General features: G+C 40.2%; 1 protein-coding gene across 9 annotated transcripts in view; it reads right to left on the bottom strand.

Moving 5' to 3' along the window:
• Positions 1-3,175: 3,175 nt before the first annotated feature.
• The window catches only part of ELAVL2 (ELAV like RNA binding protein 2), a 558,243-nt gene continuing 545,723 nt past the window's right edge, over positions 3,176-15,695 (bottom strand). For 7 of the 9 annotated variants that reach the window (XM_085641341.1, XM_085641347.1, XM_085641342.1 and 4 more), the window contains one exon: positions 3,176-5,839. In XM_085641341.1, the coding sequence (XP_085497467.1) occupies positions 5,509-5,839 (331 nt within the window). In that variant the 3' untranslated portion in view covers positions 3,176-5,508. The remainder of the gene's footprint in view (positions 5,840-15,695) is intronic. The other 2 variants (XM_085641338.1, XM_085641343.1) reach the window with 1 other exon arrangement.

The following is a 15,695-nucleotide window of genomic DNA, read 5'->3' as shown; positions in this document are numbered from 1 at the left end:
ACCAGTGGCGTGGAGGGGGCAACGGGGCACATTATCGGTGCCCGCCCCGGGGACCCTTCACATTTTTGGGACCTTGTGGGGGCGCACTTGGAGGGTGTGTCGGGGCACATTGTCGGTGCCCGTCCCCGGCGTCGTGTGGGACTGGTAGTGGAGGAGGGGGGGCAACGGGGTACATTGCCGGTGCCCGCCCCTGGTGCCAGGAGCCTGCACAGCTGCCCCACAGGACAGTGGGCAGCTGCAACGGCCTAGAGGGATGCTGGAGGAGGTGGACACCTCGGAGGGCCCACGGACCTGCCCGGACTAAATGCAATGCCTAGCGCAGCAGTGGCTGGCCATGGTTGATGCTCCCAGAGCTTGCCAAGTCTACTGCCCCAAGAGCTTGCTATGCTGAATGCTCCCAGTGAGGGCCCTATCTGAAGCGCCATTGATCTGCCAGGTGTAGCACTATGCTATAATGCCATATTTAAAGCGCTATGGTCAATGCTAGTTGTGCAGCGCTATATTCAAATGTCATGCTCTTAAGCGCTAGGTCAATGGCTATGTTTTGAAGCGCTTTCGCCGTGATATGTGCAGCGCTATATTCAAATGTCATGCTCTTAAGCGCTATGTCAATGGCTATGTTTTGAAGCGCTTTCGCCGTGATATGTGCAGCGCTATATTCAAATGTCATGCTCTTAAGCGCTATGTCAATGGCTATGATTTAAAGTGCTAGTCATGTGTTGTATGCAGCGCTATGTCTAGATGCCAGGTTTAAAGGTGAATGAACTGCCTATTTTGATTCCTGCCTCAGGGGACCTCCAGGTTGTTAAGGGATATGGTCAGGTCATGATGTGTTTTATTACAGGTGGTCCGGACTAACGCCCAAGGTTATGCCCTGAGTTGACTTTATTGCAGGTTGCAGCTAATGGACTTACTTTTACTATCTTCTAAAATCGCAATGATTCCGGCAGGGGCCCGATTGGCCCTGCCCTGTACATAATTCCCCCCCTGTAAATGTTAACCGAGCGCCAGTTGGCGCAGTACAGAGATTGCCTATTGACCCCTTGTGGTTTTGGACAATACAAAAGTTCTTTTTGCCTAAACTGGTGTAGTGTCTCTTTTTGTAGTGTGCCTTGTGTGTCGCCTGTGTGTACTGCGTGGATGCTTTGCACATTTCCTCCGGAGTTTGGCCCGCCCGCTCTGCACCACGCTAGCCGTTTCCAACAGTGTCTGACAAAGGTGGGGAGCTGCTTGGTGTTATGATCAACATAGAAACGTCTGAGAGAAACAATGCTGCCCGTCTTCCTACTTGGAAGGATGAGATAGAGGAAAGAGATCTGGATGGGTGATAAAACTGTCCAACAAGAAATAGTGTCAACTTTTGATAGGAATGAGGCCTTAGCTTGGGGCACCAGTTTTTCTGGGATGAAGGTGGTATATGGTTGCAGAACAGAAAGGCTTGCAAAACACTTGCACGACAAGCTGACATTATCGCAATGAGAAAAACGGTCTTCAGAGTTAGGAGATGCAGAGAACAGCTATGCATTGGCTCAAATAGGGTGCACATCAAGAATGTTGTGTCCAAATTATGATCCCATTGTGGCATAAAAATGATTGATCCAGTAACTGCATAAAAGCTGAAAGGGGTGACAAATTAACTTTGACAGTAGTCGCAAGTCTTGCTGAGATAGAGGCAGAACCACCACCACATTGGATGGTTTCACTTTTAAATATTGCCTACGTTGAAAAGTACTCCAAGCAACAAATATTTTCCGGCATAGACTACTTTAGAAGATGGGCACATAGCAGACAAAATAACATCTACCTCACAAGGGAGATCAAAAGCAATTTACTGTTTGTTTAGTCTCGACACATGGAGATGTATCTTGCACAGGCCGGATGCAGGACTCTGCCCTTATCGTGTAACAGAAGATCGTCCTGAAGCAGCAGTTTGATTGAAGGATAAATGTTCAATGCTTAATGTTCCAGGTCTCGCACTTTCCTAGCCTAGTTTGGGGCCACCAAGAGGACTTAGAGCTAGTCATTTCTTATCTTCTGAAACTCGTAAAGGAAAGGGCGGGTTACGCACAGGTTTATCTGGGGTGCGCTTGTGTTTCACACAAACAGAAATTAGGGCTGCTGCTTAAGGAGGGTTTCACCCCCAACCAGTAACCCAATTGCCAATATTGGTGGCAGTGGTGGGTTTAGGACTTGTGTTAGGCAGTGCCATACAGTGTGTTACGCTAATAATCCCAGATACATAATGTGAGACCATTTCGAGTTTAAAAAAAAAAATCCTTTATTGGCTTATTGCTTTTCCAAATTCTCTCTCATTGTAGTTGACTCTTGTGCATGAAACATTTACTTACTTTTAAGGATGGAGTTTGAGTGCAAAATGGATGCCTACACTATGGCAGAGGTCAAGGAGTTCAGCAAAGAGAGGAATCTTCCACTCAAGAGCAACACCACAAAGCTGGAGCTCCAAAAGACACTAAGGCCGGTCTGTGCAAAGGTCCACAAGTCACTAGCTACAGCAACGGAAAGGAGCAATAATATGCAACAGCAAGGAGCGGGCCAGAGTGCAGATCCTGAAATGCAGCATGCAAGTGAAGGGGGTGACAACCCCTGCATTAGAATTCCCTACCAGACCAGTGTCTCTTCACAAGGCTGTCCTCCAGAGGAGTTAGCAGACTGGAAGGCTGAAAGGGAGTTCAGGCTGCAAATGGTCAAGTTTAAGTTGGAAGCAAGTAAGAGGAAGGCCGATGCCGAGAGAGCCTTGACAAGAGAGAAACTGGCGATGGTGGAAGAGGAGAGAATAATGCCTCAGAGGAGCCTCAAAGACATGGCCCTTAGAGCTAGCCAAGTGGAGCCCAGCAATGTTGGTGGCAGCATACCCGCAGTGCCATCTGGAGACAAAAGTGTCCACATTCCAAATGATCCAGTACTACATTTTTTAGCTACCTTTAATGTCCTTTCCTGATACAGTTGGCAAAACTAAGAAAATGGAGACAAGGTAAAGGTGCAGTCTAAGTAACAGCAGAAGTAAATGTTAGGCAAAGTAAAGCAGTCAGACTAAAGGTTGGACACAGATGACATGCCTGATCAATAATTAAATTAGCCAAATAAATAGGAACTTCATTTGCGTACTACAACGAAGTAAAGAAATAAGCATGCTTAAATAACCAAGCAAGACATGTTCCCTTCAACTTTGTTTATTGATGTACTGAACATGAAAAAATACAAAAGATCCAAAACACAAAAGAAAACATGTACAGTCTCTTAAATACCCAAAAAGATACATTCTATTCCAACAAATGTGAATAAAGTTGTACTGTACAATTTTAAATAAATAACTGCTTTACATTTTAAGTGCTCTGATCAACAGTGTAAAGTGAACCTTAATTTGCATGCCACCTCAATGCATTATATTGCAGTGCCAAGAGCAGCAGAGAAAACATAATATATTACACCAGGTATGACAATTTTGCATTATTAAAGTGCATATCTTTTTTTCAAAAGATATGCCAACTTTTAGGATATACTTTAACTGCTAAAGAAATGAAGCATTTTTACTCCTCCCAATTTTTGGGTTTCCCAGTCAGTGAGGGTAGCATGAAAACTCACTTTATCACGTTCTTTCCACAATATCAGTACTGTACTATATTTAAAGTATATACTACAAACTGGAAAAATAAAGGAAAAACTCAAAACATCTGCAAAGTTCAACATACAACTAAATTACACATACAGACCATTATGTGCTCTAATGGAAAGCATAGGAACAGATTAGATTTTACAATAGGACAATATAGTTGCCAGTGCACCCTAGTGATGGGAATAAACCCTTCCAAATTTTTAATTTATAAGATAGATGCAAATCAGAAAGCGTTTGACAATGCCTTTAGATATGATAGACAAATGTATATTCCCCCAATAGTAAACAAAGGATCACAAAGTTAAATTTCAACAGCATACAAGTATTTGTGTTTGCTTTGTAAGAAAACACAAATGTAATCAACTTTGAAAAATTATATTTTATTCTCCACAAAAAAAAATGTAGCATCAATACAAACAGTTAAATGTAGACTATATACAGACTAAACTATAATTTAAGTCAATTTGCAAACTTGATGCACTGTAATTCAAGTCCTCAGGACAGGAAAAATAAGCAGACCTCTAAAACAAAAGTCTTAATGCTCTTCACAAATCAGAAAAAAAATAATGAATACAAGAAACATTCAAAGTTTAAACATCACTCAGCATGTTAGAAAAAAATATAGCTGGAGTTTAATAAACGCAAGATATATTTACAATACACAAAGCTCAGGTGTTCGCCTGGAACGGAACTTCCAAAATACGTCCAAAAATATCCAACTCGGGCGCTGCTTGGCAGGCCCTACAGTGCAAACTCACGTGTGCAACTTCATTTGTTTCTTCAACACAAAAACAATTCTTCAAACAATACTGCAAGTACATCACTAAACACCATGAGCTCAATCTGAAGGGAATTCTTTAGGAAGAACAGATTTTATCCCCATCTCTTGGTAATTTAATTTGCTTGCCTGCTCTTATTTCATATTGTTTTATATTTTATAATTTTATTCCAAAATCACAAATTAATGTGAGCTGGTCATCACATAATAACCAGAACAATCCGACACTTCACTGATGATTGCACAAATGGAACCAACTGTGCCCACTGATTCTACTTCCATACAAAGATCTCAAAAGCATTTTCAAAATCGAAACTCCCTCGAAAGCCAACCATTTTGGAAATTTCCCAGTAAGTTTTAAAAGCTCACAAGGCGTTATATGAAGTAGATTTCTCAAAGTATTCAAGTGAAAATATTTGTTCCAGGATCAGTAAAAAGTATCTTCAAATTTTTTTCTTTTTCTTTTTTATAAAAATAGATGTTTTTTGTTTAAACCCACATCAAAGAGGTTATCTCTTTGGTAAGGTACTACTGCTTTATGAAAATTTCTCCAGTATTCTAACAACTCAATTCTATATTCACCTCCCAACTTACAATTATAAAACAAATATAGATATAACAATATAAATAAATGTAAACTTCAAAACAAACAGGTTCTTACAAATGTTACAGCAATGCATAATAACAAAAACATCTGAACTTAGGAAAAATAAGATGCATACACAAACTGAAGAATTACAATACAAAGCCTTAATATTTACTCACAAGTTCAAGGCAATTATGAAAACACAAAAGGTGTGTAGCAGAAACATTTTAAAAGGTTCACCTTCTCAAAAGAAGGTAATCGACTTAAGTGGCAGGCCGAACCCCTGCCATTTGTCCATAGTTCAAAGAAAAAAAAGCTTTTGAAGTAATTTTAATTCAAATACTAGTAATAAAAAAATCTCACATACTCTTAGGATGCTAAATAATTATTTGACCCCCTCTCCATCTCAACACTGAATTACAAAGGCATTCAAATATGTATAAAGTTTCTCTTAATTGGCCTTTGTTCAATAGTTTTTATACTGCATACAAATAGACTGAGGAGAAACCATTAGGCTTTGTGCGATTTGCTTGTTTTAAAGGAGACTTGCAATACCCGGTCCCCCAAGCGATATCCATTAAGGCTGGCAATAGCCATGGCTGCCTCATCGTAGTTGGTCATCGTCACAAATCCGAAACCTTTGCATTTGTTGGTGTTAAAGTCTCTAATAACTTTCACATTGGTGACTGCTCCAAACGGTCCAAACATCTGCCACAGGATGCTCTCGTCTGCATCAGGTGCCAAGTTGTATACAAAAATGCACCACCCCGTTCCTGCATGCCCAGGGATGTTAATGCCAGCCAAACTTGTCATGCCATCAATGGTCATCGGTGAGAACCTACTAAGCAAACAAAGACAATGTAAGCATAAATGCAATGTTCTACAACATGAAACCTTTTGGTAATGTACTCTGCAATTTGGAAAATCGGTCTAGGCATTATCAATTATATGTTCAGACAGTATGTACATCAAGCCATGGATGAATAAAGGGGATACATTTTTAGAAAGGATGAATTATTTAGGTCAGGAAGTATTACTGTAAACTGCTAAAAGTTAGTAGTTAAAGATACGGATATCAACCGGGAGCCTGTTCCAGACTGTGGAATCTACAACGACTAATCTACATTCTTTGACACAGCAATGCAGGCATAGGCTAAGGAGTTGAGGGCCAAATCGCAGAGTAGGATATATGCTTTTTCCCCCCGATTAGAGCTAAAGGCTGGGTAGGTCAGGATTTTGTGCATTATGAAAACAGTAAAATCAAAACAGGCAGTTTGATACAGTGACAAGATTTTATATAGCTTCATATTAGGTGGTTATTTTACAGATGCACTTGAGTCCTGTAAACACGAGACACCAAAGGAGCAGTAGCTCCATAGAGAAGATGCATTAGCATAGGCTCCTGTTGATTAAGGTGCACCTAATGTTTACCAGCTCCATTTATTCTTCCATTAGTGGGATATCAATTATCATCCTTCAAATTCTTGCCTATAAGCTTGGTTGAAGGAGGTTCCCTAGCACAAATGGGAATAAGGCTAGAAGGGCAGGGTTTTTGTTGGGGACCTTTTGACAATTAGGTTTTTTTTTGTATTTGAACTGAATGGTTCCCAATAAAACATTTGAAATAAGCAGGCGTTATCATTAAGTGTACTGTCAACTTTACAAGCTAAAAGCGTACTAAAGGGCTGCAGTATTTAAGACTACACGGATGTGGTAAAAAAAAAAAAGAAGTTGGCATAATGGAGTAAACCAACATTAATGCATTATCTGCCATTTTGATGTGCCAGTTAAGTGCCAAACTAGTGGCATTCTTTTTCAACTCAAATTTGGAAAAAAACAGTACTTTATGCCACAATTTCATAAACACCTACCAATATCACTTAAATTAATACCGCTATGTCACAAAAGGAGAAAATATCGATCTATGTTCACCTAAGACCACCACAATTTATTACAGTGGACAACATTTTTAGATCAGTATTTTATTATCTATGACCTAACACTGAGGCCAAGTCGCAACAAAAGCTGGGGAACACTGGTGCTTGCATTAGAGGTCTACCGGCAGTAAAATGTGTTATGTTAGTGCCCTGTCTCAAACCCAACACAATTTGGGGCAGTGGTGCACTGCTGCCATTATGCTGCAACAAGCACCCAAGAGGTTAAGGGACATCACCGGAGTCTATCCCTTGCTGAAAGATACTATCTAGAAGCCATCCTTCCTGCTAAGTGAGGGATAGATACTTCCAACTCTGTATGAGTGACTCCCCAGGGGAACTGAGGTGCTTGACCCCAGTGCTGGTGGGGCCTGCTTGAGGACAACAGAGGAGAGCTTTGTATACCCTGAGTGTCAGTGGGAATCATGGTCTGCAGTTCAAGGCAAAAAACATGAACAGATCTTGACCTGCACCGCTCTGACCAGAACAAATAGGGCTGAACTACACTGCAGTGGTCAAGAGAAAAGTGTCGCCCAAGCCACCTTGCTGCAAGAATTGGGGCCTATGGGAGTCATTGCTGCCTCTGATTTTGGGCTGGGCACGTCAAGACCAGTGATGTGGTTTGCCACAAATACCTGCCATCTGTTTAGAAAATGAGACAGCTACCTTGTTGAAGAGCAACCACAGCGTCTGTGACAAGAAGAACCTTCTCCAGAGTTGCTGGTTCTCACTCTCTCCCAGAAGTGGAAGAGGAGCTGCTGCAGGTTCTGCTAAATATACCAAAGAGATCGTTATACGTTTTTGAGACAGGGATATTGATTACTTAATTCTGTCTCACAAGTTTTGGGGAAATGCAAAAGTTCCAAAATCTTGAGCCTTCCCGTTCTCTGTCCCTTATTTCATCAAGTCTCGTTCTTGCACTTGATTTGCTTCTAATTCGTTCTTACTCATCTATACGCGGACTGGTTTGGACTGTGGCTGCTAGTCACTGGAGGAAAGAAAAGAAGAAGGCCTGGTATATATTGTCCTTTTGCACTGTTTCCCAAATATATTCCTTCTTTTCAAATACGGCCTGATGCTGGCCGTTTAATCTTTCTACAGGGTTGCCTAAGTTTATTAATAGTCTTAACTGATCTTATTTCCTTCTAGTAATTGGCAGGAAATTGAGGTGAAGTTCCACACAATTGGCCTTTCCTGACTTTAAGCTGTTGTTCAAGCTGCTGCCTTTTTTACTATTGTCGTACTTTGGTATTTGGGACCACGTAGGAGACAGGGCCCTACCCCTGTTTATTCATGTATTAGCAAACCGCGATTGGTCAATGCGGTATTTACAAGCGCTTTGCATAACGTCCCATTGCCAAATGCACTATGTATACGTTATTATACATTGACTCCGTGGGTTCCATCTTGGAGCGGTGGCCATCTTATAAGTTGCCCTCACATAGACAAACACATTATAAGCAAGTACGGGCCTTTAGAATACATGTACTTTCTGCTTGACTTCTCCATGACCTGGGCAGCTGGTCTCCGCTGCCCCAGGTCAGTCCGGTCTCACGAGCTCCCCTTCCTCCGGCCACCTGTGATTAGCATCAGGGCTTGACACACCATAAAGTCCTTTCATCGCACACAAGCCTCCGGCTAATCACTTTCGCACCTGCTTGTTCCTGCTTTATGGCCTGTTTCTCAAAACAGGAGATGCTCATGTTTATTGGGGTCAGATGTGGGATCTGAGCCTTGCTGGGTAAATAATTGCGGGCTGGCTGAACTGAAATGTGAGATTGCAATCATGACTCTGCTTGTTCTTTGAAGTAAAATATGTGAATGACCAACTGCAAGAGAAGGGCGGTGTTGCCCAGAGCGTAATATGCATTATAAAAGAGAACACTGGTTTTTGTTCGGCAGACTGCCTCATTCAGTTGCTAAGGCTTCTGTGCGACGTAGTCTCACTCATTGTAGTTTAATAAAGATGTCTTTTCATATTTCAGCTTCTGTTGCCAAGTTCTTTGTGATATTATCAAGATATGCAGACTTTTATAATACCACATCAGGAAGTACTCGAAGTCATAGGGTGCTACCCCTAGCACCTCTGGAGTCTCAAAAATTGGAGTACTTCAGTTTGGCGCCCACCAGCGGCCTCATCAGAGAAGTGACTTTCTGTGGGAGTGATCTGGTCAGGAGACTGAAATCTACTGGAAGGACAGAACGGGATTCTACCAAGAAGGTACTCTGTGCACAGGGATTCTGGAGATTCTTTGATTATGTAGTCCGGTATATTTCTGCTCTTCCTGATTTTGATCCTCCACATGATGTCACTCAAAAGGTGAGAAAAAGAACCCAATTGGCGTGAGTATTATAAAAGACGTTTGGGCATGTAGAACTTGACAATTAGAATTTGGATAACCTTTTGATTATTAAGAATAAGAATTAAGTATAAGTGGGTCGCTCCCAGTCCTTTGGTTCTTTGGGTCTTTAATTTGGTTATCGCAATTACCAAAGCCGAGGGGTTGGTTTCTTGGTTTCTGATTTGGTCATTGCAATTACCAAAACCGAGGGTCTCGCATATTTGCGAGTTTATTGGTAGAGATAAACCCTTGAAGTTTGAAGCTAGATTAGTGAGCTATAAGATGCCTGATCTTAGCAAATTTGGAAATGTAGCTTTTGGTTTGTATAGGTTTGGATATGCGAATTGCAATTTGTGTAGGCAGGTAATGAGGAGATATTTCTCCATTTGGTTTTGATTATAATACTTGCGTTTTCCGCAATATTTTTGGCATGCCTGTTTGTAAGCTCACATGGAAAAATGTGTTGCTTTTTGTTTTGAAAGGTACCATAGTGTGGGAAATATCTAAATAGGTTAGATTTAGAAACATATTTCTTCCTTGGTGATTTTGTATCCCCAGGGAATTAAAATATGACATAATACAAAACAAGGATCCTTCGTTCTGCGCAGTTTCACGAATGAAGATATGCACAACGATTTTGTGTGGTGTTCTGCTAGGCAGAGCTAGTGAATTGAGCGCATTCACTACTTCTTGGACATGCATCTGTCTGTGGGGCTGTTCATGCAGCCTTTTGGAACACTATTGAAAAGCGTTGCTTGTAAATATGACCTACAACAGTATTTGCAAATGGTTTGTTTCAAGTATAGTCTGTGAGCTGTTCTTTCTTTCTGTCATGCGTATTGATTTGTAAGTCAACTGTGTGTTTAAATGTCTGTGGTTTTTTTATCATTAGTGCAACTTCTGTAAGTAAATTGCGACGGCGCTATTTATGAAAAATGGCTAAAGCGCGCTGTATTGTCTGTTTGACCCCTTTCTGTTTATGTCTGAAATGAGCTCAATATGTGTTTGTGGGTCTTCTGATGTTTCCAGTCTGTTAAGTAGTTTGCTGGTTAATTAATATCAAGTAGAAACTTAAAACAAAAATCCAGAAATAAACAATGTGATGTGCTACAATAGCTATGTGTTGCTCTTTAATTTATAGAATGAGCAATTGTGCACATATACAAAACTGCCGTTAAATGCTTAAAGGATAAAATTAGAAACACATTCGATAGATATAAATCAGGCCCCAAAAACGAAATTATCTATTTTTGCAAAAGTAAATAAATTTACAGCATTTTCCTTAGATGCATTATATTAGATGTTCACAGGCAAACTTTTCAGCTGCAGTATATTTGATAGAAATGTTCATTCAGCCAGCACCTTCCCAGTTGAACACGGGTGAAATTTGGCAGAACCGTCTTTTTAAATGAAAGTGGCGCAAAAATGTGACGCGTTTCAAATTGGGCTTATGCGCTTAGGCTTGTGAGTTAAATGTGTCCAAAATGATAGGCAAGGGATGCAGCTTGTTTTTTATACATGGAATTATCACAAAAACGAATAATTGGGATTTTTTAAAAAGAAAATTATTAATCATGGGAAAAATTATTTTAAAAAATAAGTGCTTTTCAAAATCGTTTTTTGATATTTATAAAGCTTAATACTCATACTATGACCTCCTAGCATTAAAATTTGATTTAAGTTGTGTTGCATCACTAAAATGACAAGCATTCGCGCGTACAATTTTCCCGTGGCGCAGGCGCAAACAAGCTCATTTTTATAAAGTATAAGTTATTATTTCCAATGCCTGACTCATGGGTTATGTAATAGACATTCTGGTAATGCATATTATGCAAGAAAATTGTAGGATATTCATTTTTTAATGCTTAAAATATCAAAGTCGAATTTGGGTAAAAAGGACTGTTTCAATTGCATTTTCTTTCATTCAGAGTACTGTTTAAAGTGTTCCAGGCTTCAGTAAATGCATACGTCTAGGTTTTGATATATATTTACAGGTTGTGCCTTCTTATGATTCAATGAGTCAATGTGCCAGTACAAAGGCTTATTTTAATATCAGGGTTGAAGGTTCTAACTTTAGCTGTGTCTGTCACGATATTACTGAACACGCTATGAAAAACAAGACCTTTTTAAAACTTGGAGAAATTAAATAAAATATGGCGTCACAACCCGCAACTATTTGATGTTAATAAAAACGGCCTTAATGGAGTTAGCACCCACATAGAGAAAGAGAAATGGAGAATTGTTTTTTGATGAAGGAAAAAGAGGATGTTTGTGAGCAGGTACGTGATGAAGTCAGTAATGATAGAGGGGTGGAGAAATGTACAACTACGGTTATAGGAACTGGGTAATACGTAGGAAGGAGAAGAACAATTGGGAAAATACAATGCCGTGGAGGGAAGAGAGATGAAGGGGAGTAATAAAGACATGAAGAGTAGCGTGAGGAAGGTTGTATTGAGTAAGTAGGAGAGGAAAGATGAGATTGCAGGTTCTAGCAGTAGGGGTGAAAATATTGTAATTACCTGGCGGGAGGCACTGAGTTTCATATGCTAATATAAAAGGGACTAACAGAGCTCGAATAAAGGCAAATGACTAAATGATGAAGAAAATATCAAAACTCATTGTGAATACAATTCACTTAAGGTTGATGAAATGTATACCATTGCATAGGATTACAACAAGCATTTATTCTAAAAACTGGTATGTGTGTTATTAAGTTTTGTGAATTATTCACAGTACATGTAGTTTAACAATCTGGGAATAGGGATAATTTTTTTGCACCTAAAAAGGAGAAATTATTTTTCAACATAGAGCGAATTATTGCAAGTTAGGGGGGATTAGGAAGGCCTTCTGGCTTTGACGAATTCAGAGTGTCAGAAGCTGGGGGTTGGGAGCTGCAGAGGCTGGCTCGGTCAGGCTGCTGAGATGCTATCTTTAGTGTAAACAATGAGTAGGCTGCCACGTTGACTTTTATGACCTTTTAAATTAGGGCCTTGCCTCTGTGGAATGCAGAATGACCTTGCTAAACGGGCCTCTAAAGGTGGGGTTTCTGGTTTCTCCATAGCATCACTAAAACTAAAGAACTTAATTCCACCGGGAAAAGGGGTTTTCTTTGAAAGTCCAAACATCATGTTAAATGCTTTGCTGATACATTGGTGCTCTAAAAAAAAAAAGAAAATAGAATGATGCCTGCTATAGTTGCTCTTATTTAACAGAAAACGAAGTGTTGCATTAAGTCTTAGACAGAAAACAAGATGCAGCCTTTTTCTAAAATTTCTTTAAGGCTACATGCCTACGTGAGAATGCATTGCCAATTAAGACTTCTTTTTCACAGTGGAAATTGTAGGTGCCAAATTACTATGGAGTGTCAGTGTAACGATTTTTTATTTCTAGAAATGTAAAACTTGAGTGGCTGGATGTTGAAAGGACTGACAAGAGGGTAACAGTTAAGTAATGCAATTTATTTTTGTGTATTTGGTTCTATCATGAATTGTTCTTGCTGGTCCTGTATGTTAGAAGAGAAACAGTAGAGTTATGTTTGACAGCAGATTTCCATTGCCTGGTGATCTACTGTCAAAAAGGAGGGTAAGTATTTTAAACCTGACAAATTAAACAGGCCCAAATATTGGGTTTTGGGCTGCAGTTTTACAGTGCATAAAGTACATGACATGGTGTTGTGTGTCACCGCTTTTTACATATGCTATTGTTTTGTCTATGCTTTTTTGTGCTTGATATACAGCAAGTATATCTGATGGCTTTACGTTTTGTGCGGTTTTATTATTTTTTGCATGTTTTCGTTGTTTTTGTTGCTGCTTTTTATACTATTACAAGTTTACCTATATTGCATGGGGATGGTCATGACGATGCCCATCGCTACGCAACAGTTGGTTGAACTTGTTCTGGTTACTAAATTCCACAGCTAATGATATTTCATGCTGTGAACATGAGAGGCAACACTTCACCAGTGCATGTCTAAATTGGCTATAATGGTATTACAGAAAACTAAAAGATCTACAGGATCAAAGTGTGTCACCTGTCACGTTATACTGCCCTTCCCTTAAAGGAACAGGCAGCCCTACATTTATGTATCCTTGATTGGACCTAAGGATGAAATTATAGATCTGTGACTCAAGGTGGCCTAATTTCTATATTACATTAGGTAATGGTGTCCTGTCTCCTAAGTAGCATATGGCCTTTGCTTCTTAAAAGGAAACTAGGTTTTCATTTTTCCCTGCAGAAGGAACTGGAACATTACTTAAGATTACCGTATATGGTGTAGTCGCCAGCGGTAGAGTTAAAACGTATGTGACTTTGGCCTTTTGTGTATCACCCGTACTCTTGGTGATGTCACATGCCTGACTACCACCCAAGTAAATTCTTGTCCTTCCTATAGATTTTTATTTTTTATTGCTTTTGTTTCTTCCCTGCCCAATGTCGCATTATGCTTAGTGATTGGGGATTTTAGTTGTGTCCTAGTTCCAATTCCCTTTTCCGTATTCCTTTCACCAGTCAGCCCATTTATTATTGTAGGTGTATTGTTCAGGTACATACTTCCAGACTGCAGTGATGCACCAGGAACCCCCATATTATGTACAATTCCCTTTTGCATGACCAGACTGGTTTCCAAGAATTTTCCTTAGGCCTGCTGCAATGTTTTCCAGCCTGACTGTCAGGGTAGCGATAGCCTGGCTAACTGACTCAATATTATAGTAAGACAAGTTTTCCATACCAATAGGAGATATCTTACGTTTACCCTTCTGAACATGACGAATTTTCAATGTCTATTTTTAATGTGGTTTTTACCCTTTTTGTTCCTGCTGCTTTAATTTTTGGTGGGATCAGATGTGTTCTAATCATGCAAATATCAGGACCCTCTAGTTCTTGTCTTTTGTTTTCATATCTGACTATTAGCCTGTGTATTGCCTAGTGCACCTGATATGAAAGGTTTCTACATGCCTATGATAATCTGTACCATGTGATTTCTCTATTGAAATGTCCTAGATAAGGAATTTAGAAACACTTATTAGTAATCATTCAGAAAAAAAATGTGTGTTTGCCCTATTAGACAATGCCACCATATGTGAAGACATCCATTTTAGATAGAATTCTCGTGTAGTTATCTACCTTTAGATGATGAAGGCTCTCACACGGAAACCCAATTGAAAAGCTTAGAGGCACTGTTTTGCCTACTGCCTTTTTTTATTTGTATTGCTTCCTAAGAAAGACAGTGTATTCTGGACCAAAATTGTCCCATGGCGTGTGGCCACTCCTTTGAAGGACCGCAGGCCACCTGTTTACAGTCCCCTTGTTATACAACGAACTGGTTAAAGCATCACGCTTGCTTCGTCATAAGGCGTTCAACATCAGAAAAGATGGAGGAGCTGGTTTTGCCACAGAACCAGAATTTCAGTACACAAGAGCGCCTGTCATGTGCTGGTAACCTCTGACAGTGCGCAGTCCCTTGAGCCCCTTGGCCTGAGTTTTTGGCCACACATACCCCCTCTGTTCCTTTGCTTCAATGGAAGTGCAGTGCACCGGCGGATCCAAGATTGACAGAAGGCACTACATTCCAGTGCCCATGAAAGAGCATCCTCTGACACCGAATGATGAGTGTTGGATCCTGAGAATGGTCCCGGGTCTGCACAAGATGATCTGTGCCCATGACCAATGAAGAGCATATTAATTGTAGTGTCTGCAGCAGAGGAAAGACACAGGTGCACTGCCTTGAAACATTGAGACCGTGAGCTGTGAGTGTTTGCCAGGAGGGCACTCCAACTGAGCAGTACTTCCTTTTCTCATGAAAGGCTTGAATGAATAGGCCCATGCAAAAGAAAACAACAGAAGAAGATTTGATGGACAATAGAATCCTGCCAGAGAGGCTTTTTGAACGGACTCTGGGCATAGGTGGTTTCACGAGAGGTTTCCGTGTGATTGTATAGACTAGGTGTTAGAAGACTGTTTGTTTTGCTGGCATTGTCTAGTATAAGCAGAATAAAATCCATTTTCTGTGGAAAGGTGCCCCCTTTTCACCTCAGAGCATTGATGAGGGTCACCACTGTTTCACCTGAACATAAAAATTATTGTTTCATTTGTAATAGTGGTTACTACTTTCTCCCGTTGTCTCTATGTTTTCTAGTGTTTTTTAAACATGACGTTGTCATTTATGGGTGGGATTGTTTCTCTCTACCCAATTGACTTCTGCACCCGCTTCTCAACCTATGTCTTTTCCCACTACTGTTTCTTTGCACTCTTTTTCACCCTTTTCCTGAACATGAGCAGGTTAAAAGATCAGAATTCGTAAGCAATTCTTCTATACAGCTTCTGCATCGACACTAGTTAGTAGTAAACATCACTAATTGTTGGGGGTGTGATCTTATGTCACCTAGATAGAGGTATTCCTTATTTTGTCCTGCCATATGTGGCC

This window comes from Triturus cristatus, chromosome 2_2, assembly GCF_964204655.1.
Source record: "Triturus cristatus chromosome 2_2, aTriCri1.1, whole genome shotgun sequence".
Classification (NCBI taxonomy): domain Eukaryota; kingdom Metazoa; phylum Chordata; class Amphibia; order Caudata; family Salamandridae; genus Triturus; species Triturus cristatus.
The sequence above is the reverse complement of the archived record's forward strand: the minus strand, read 5'-3'. Positions and strand labels throughout refer to the sequence as shown.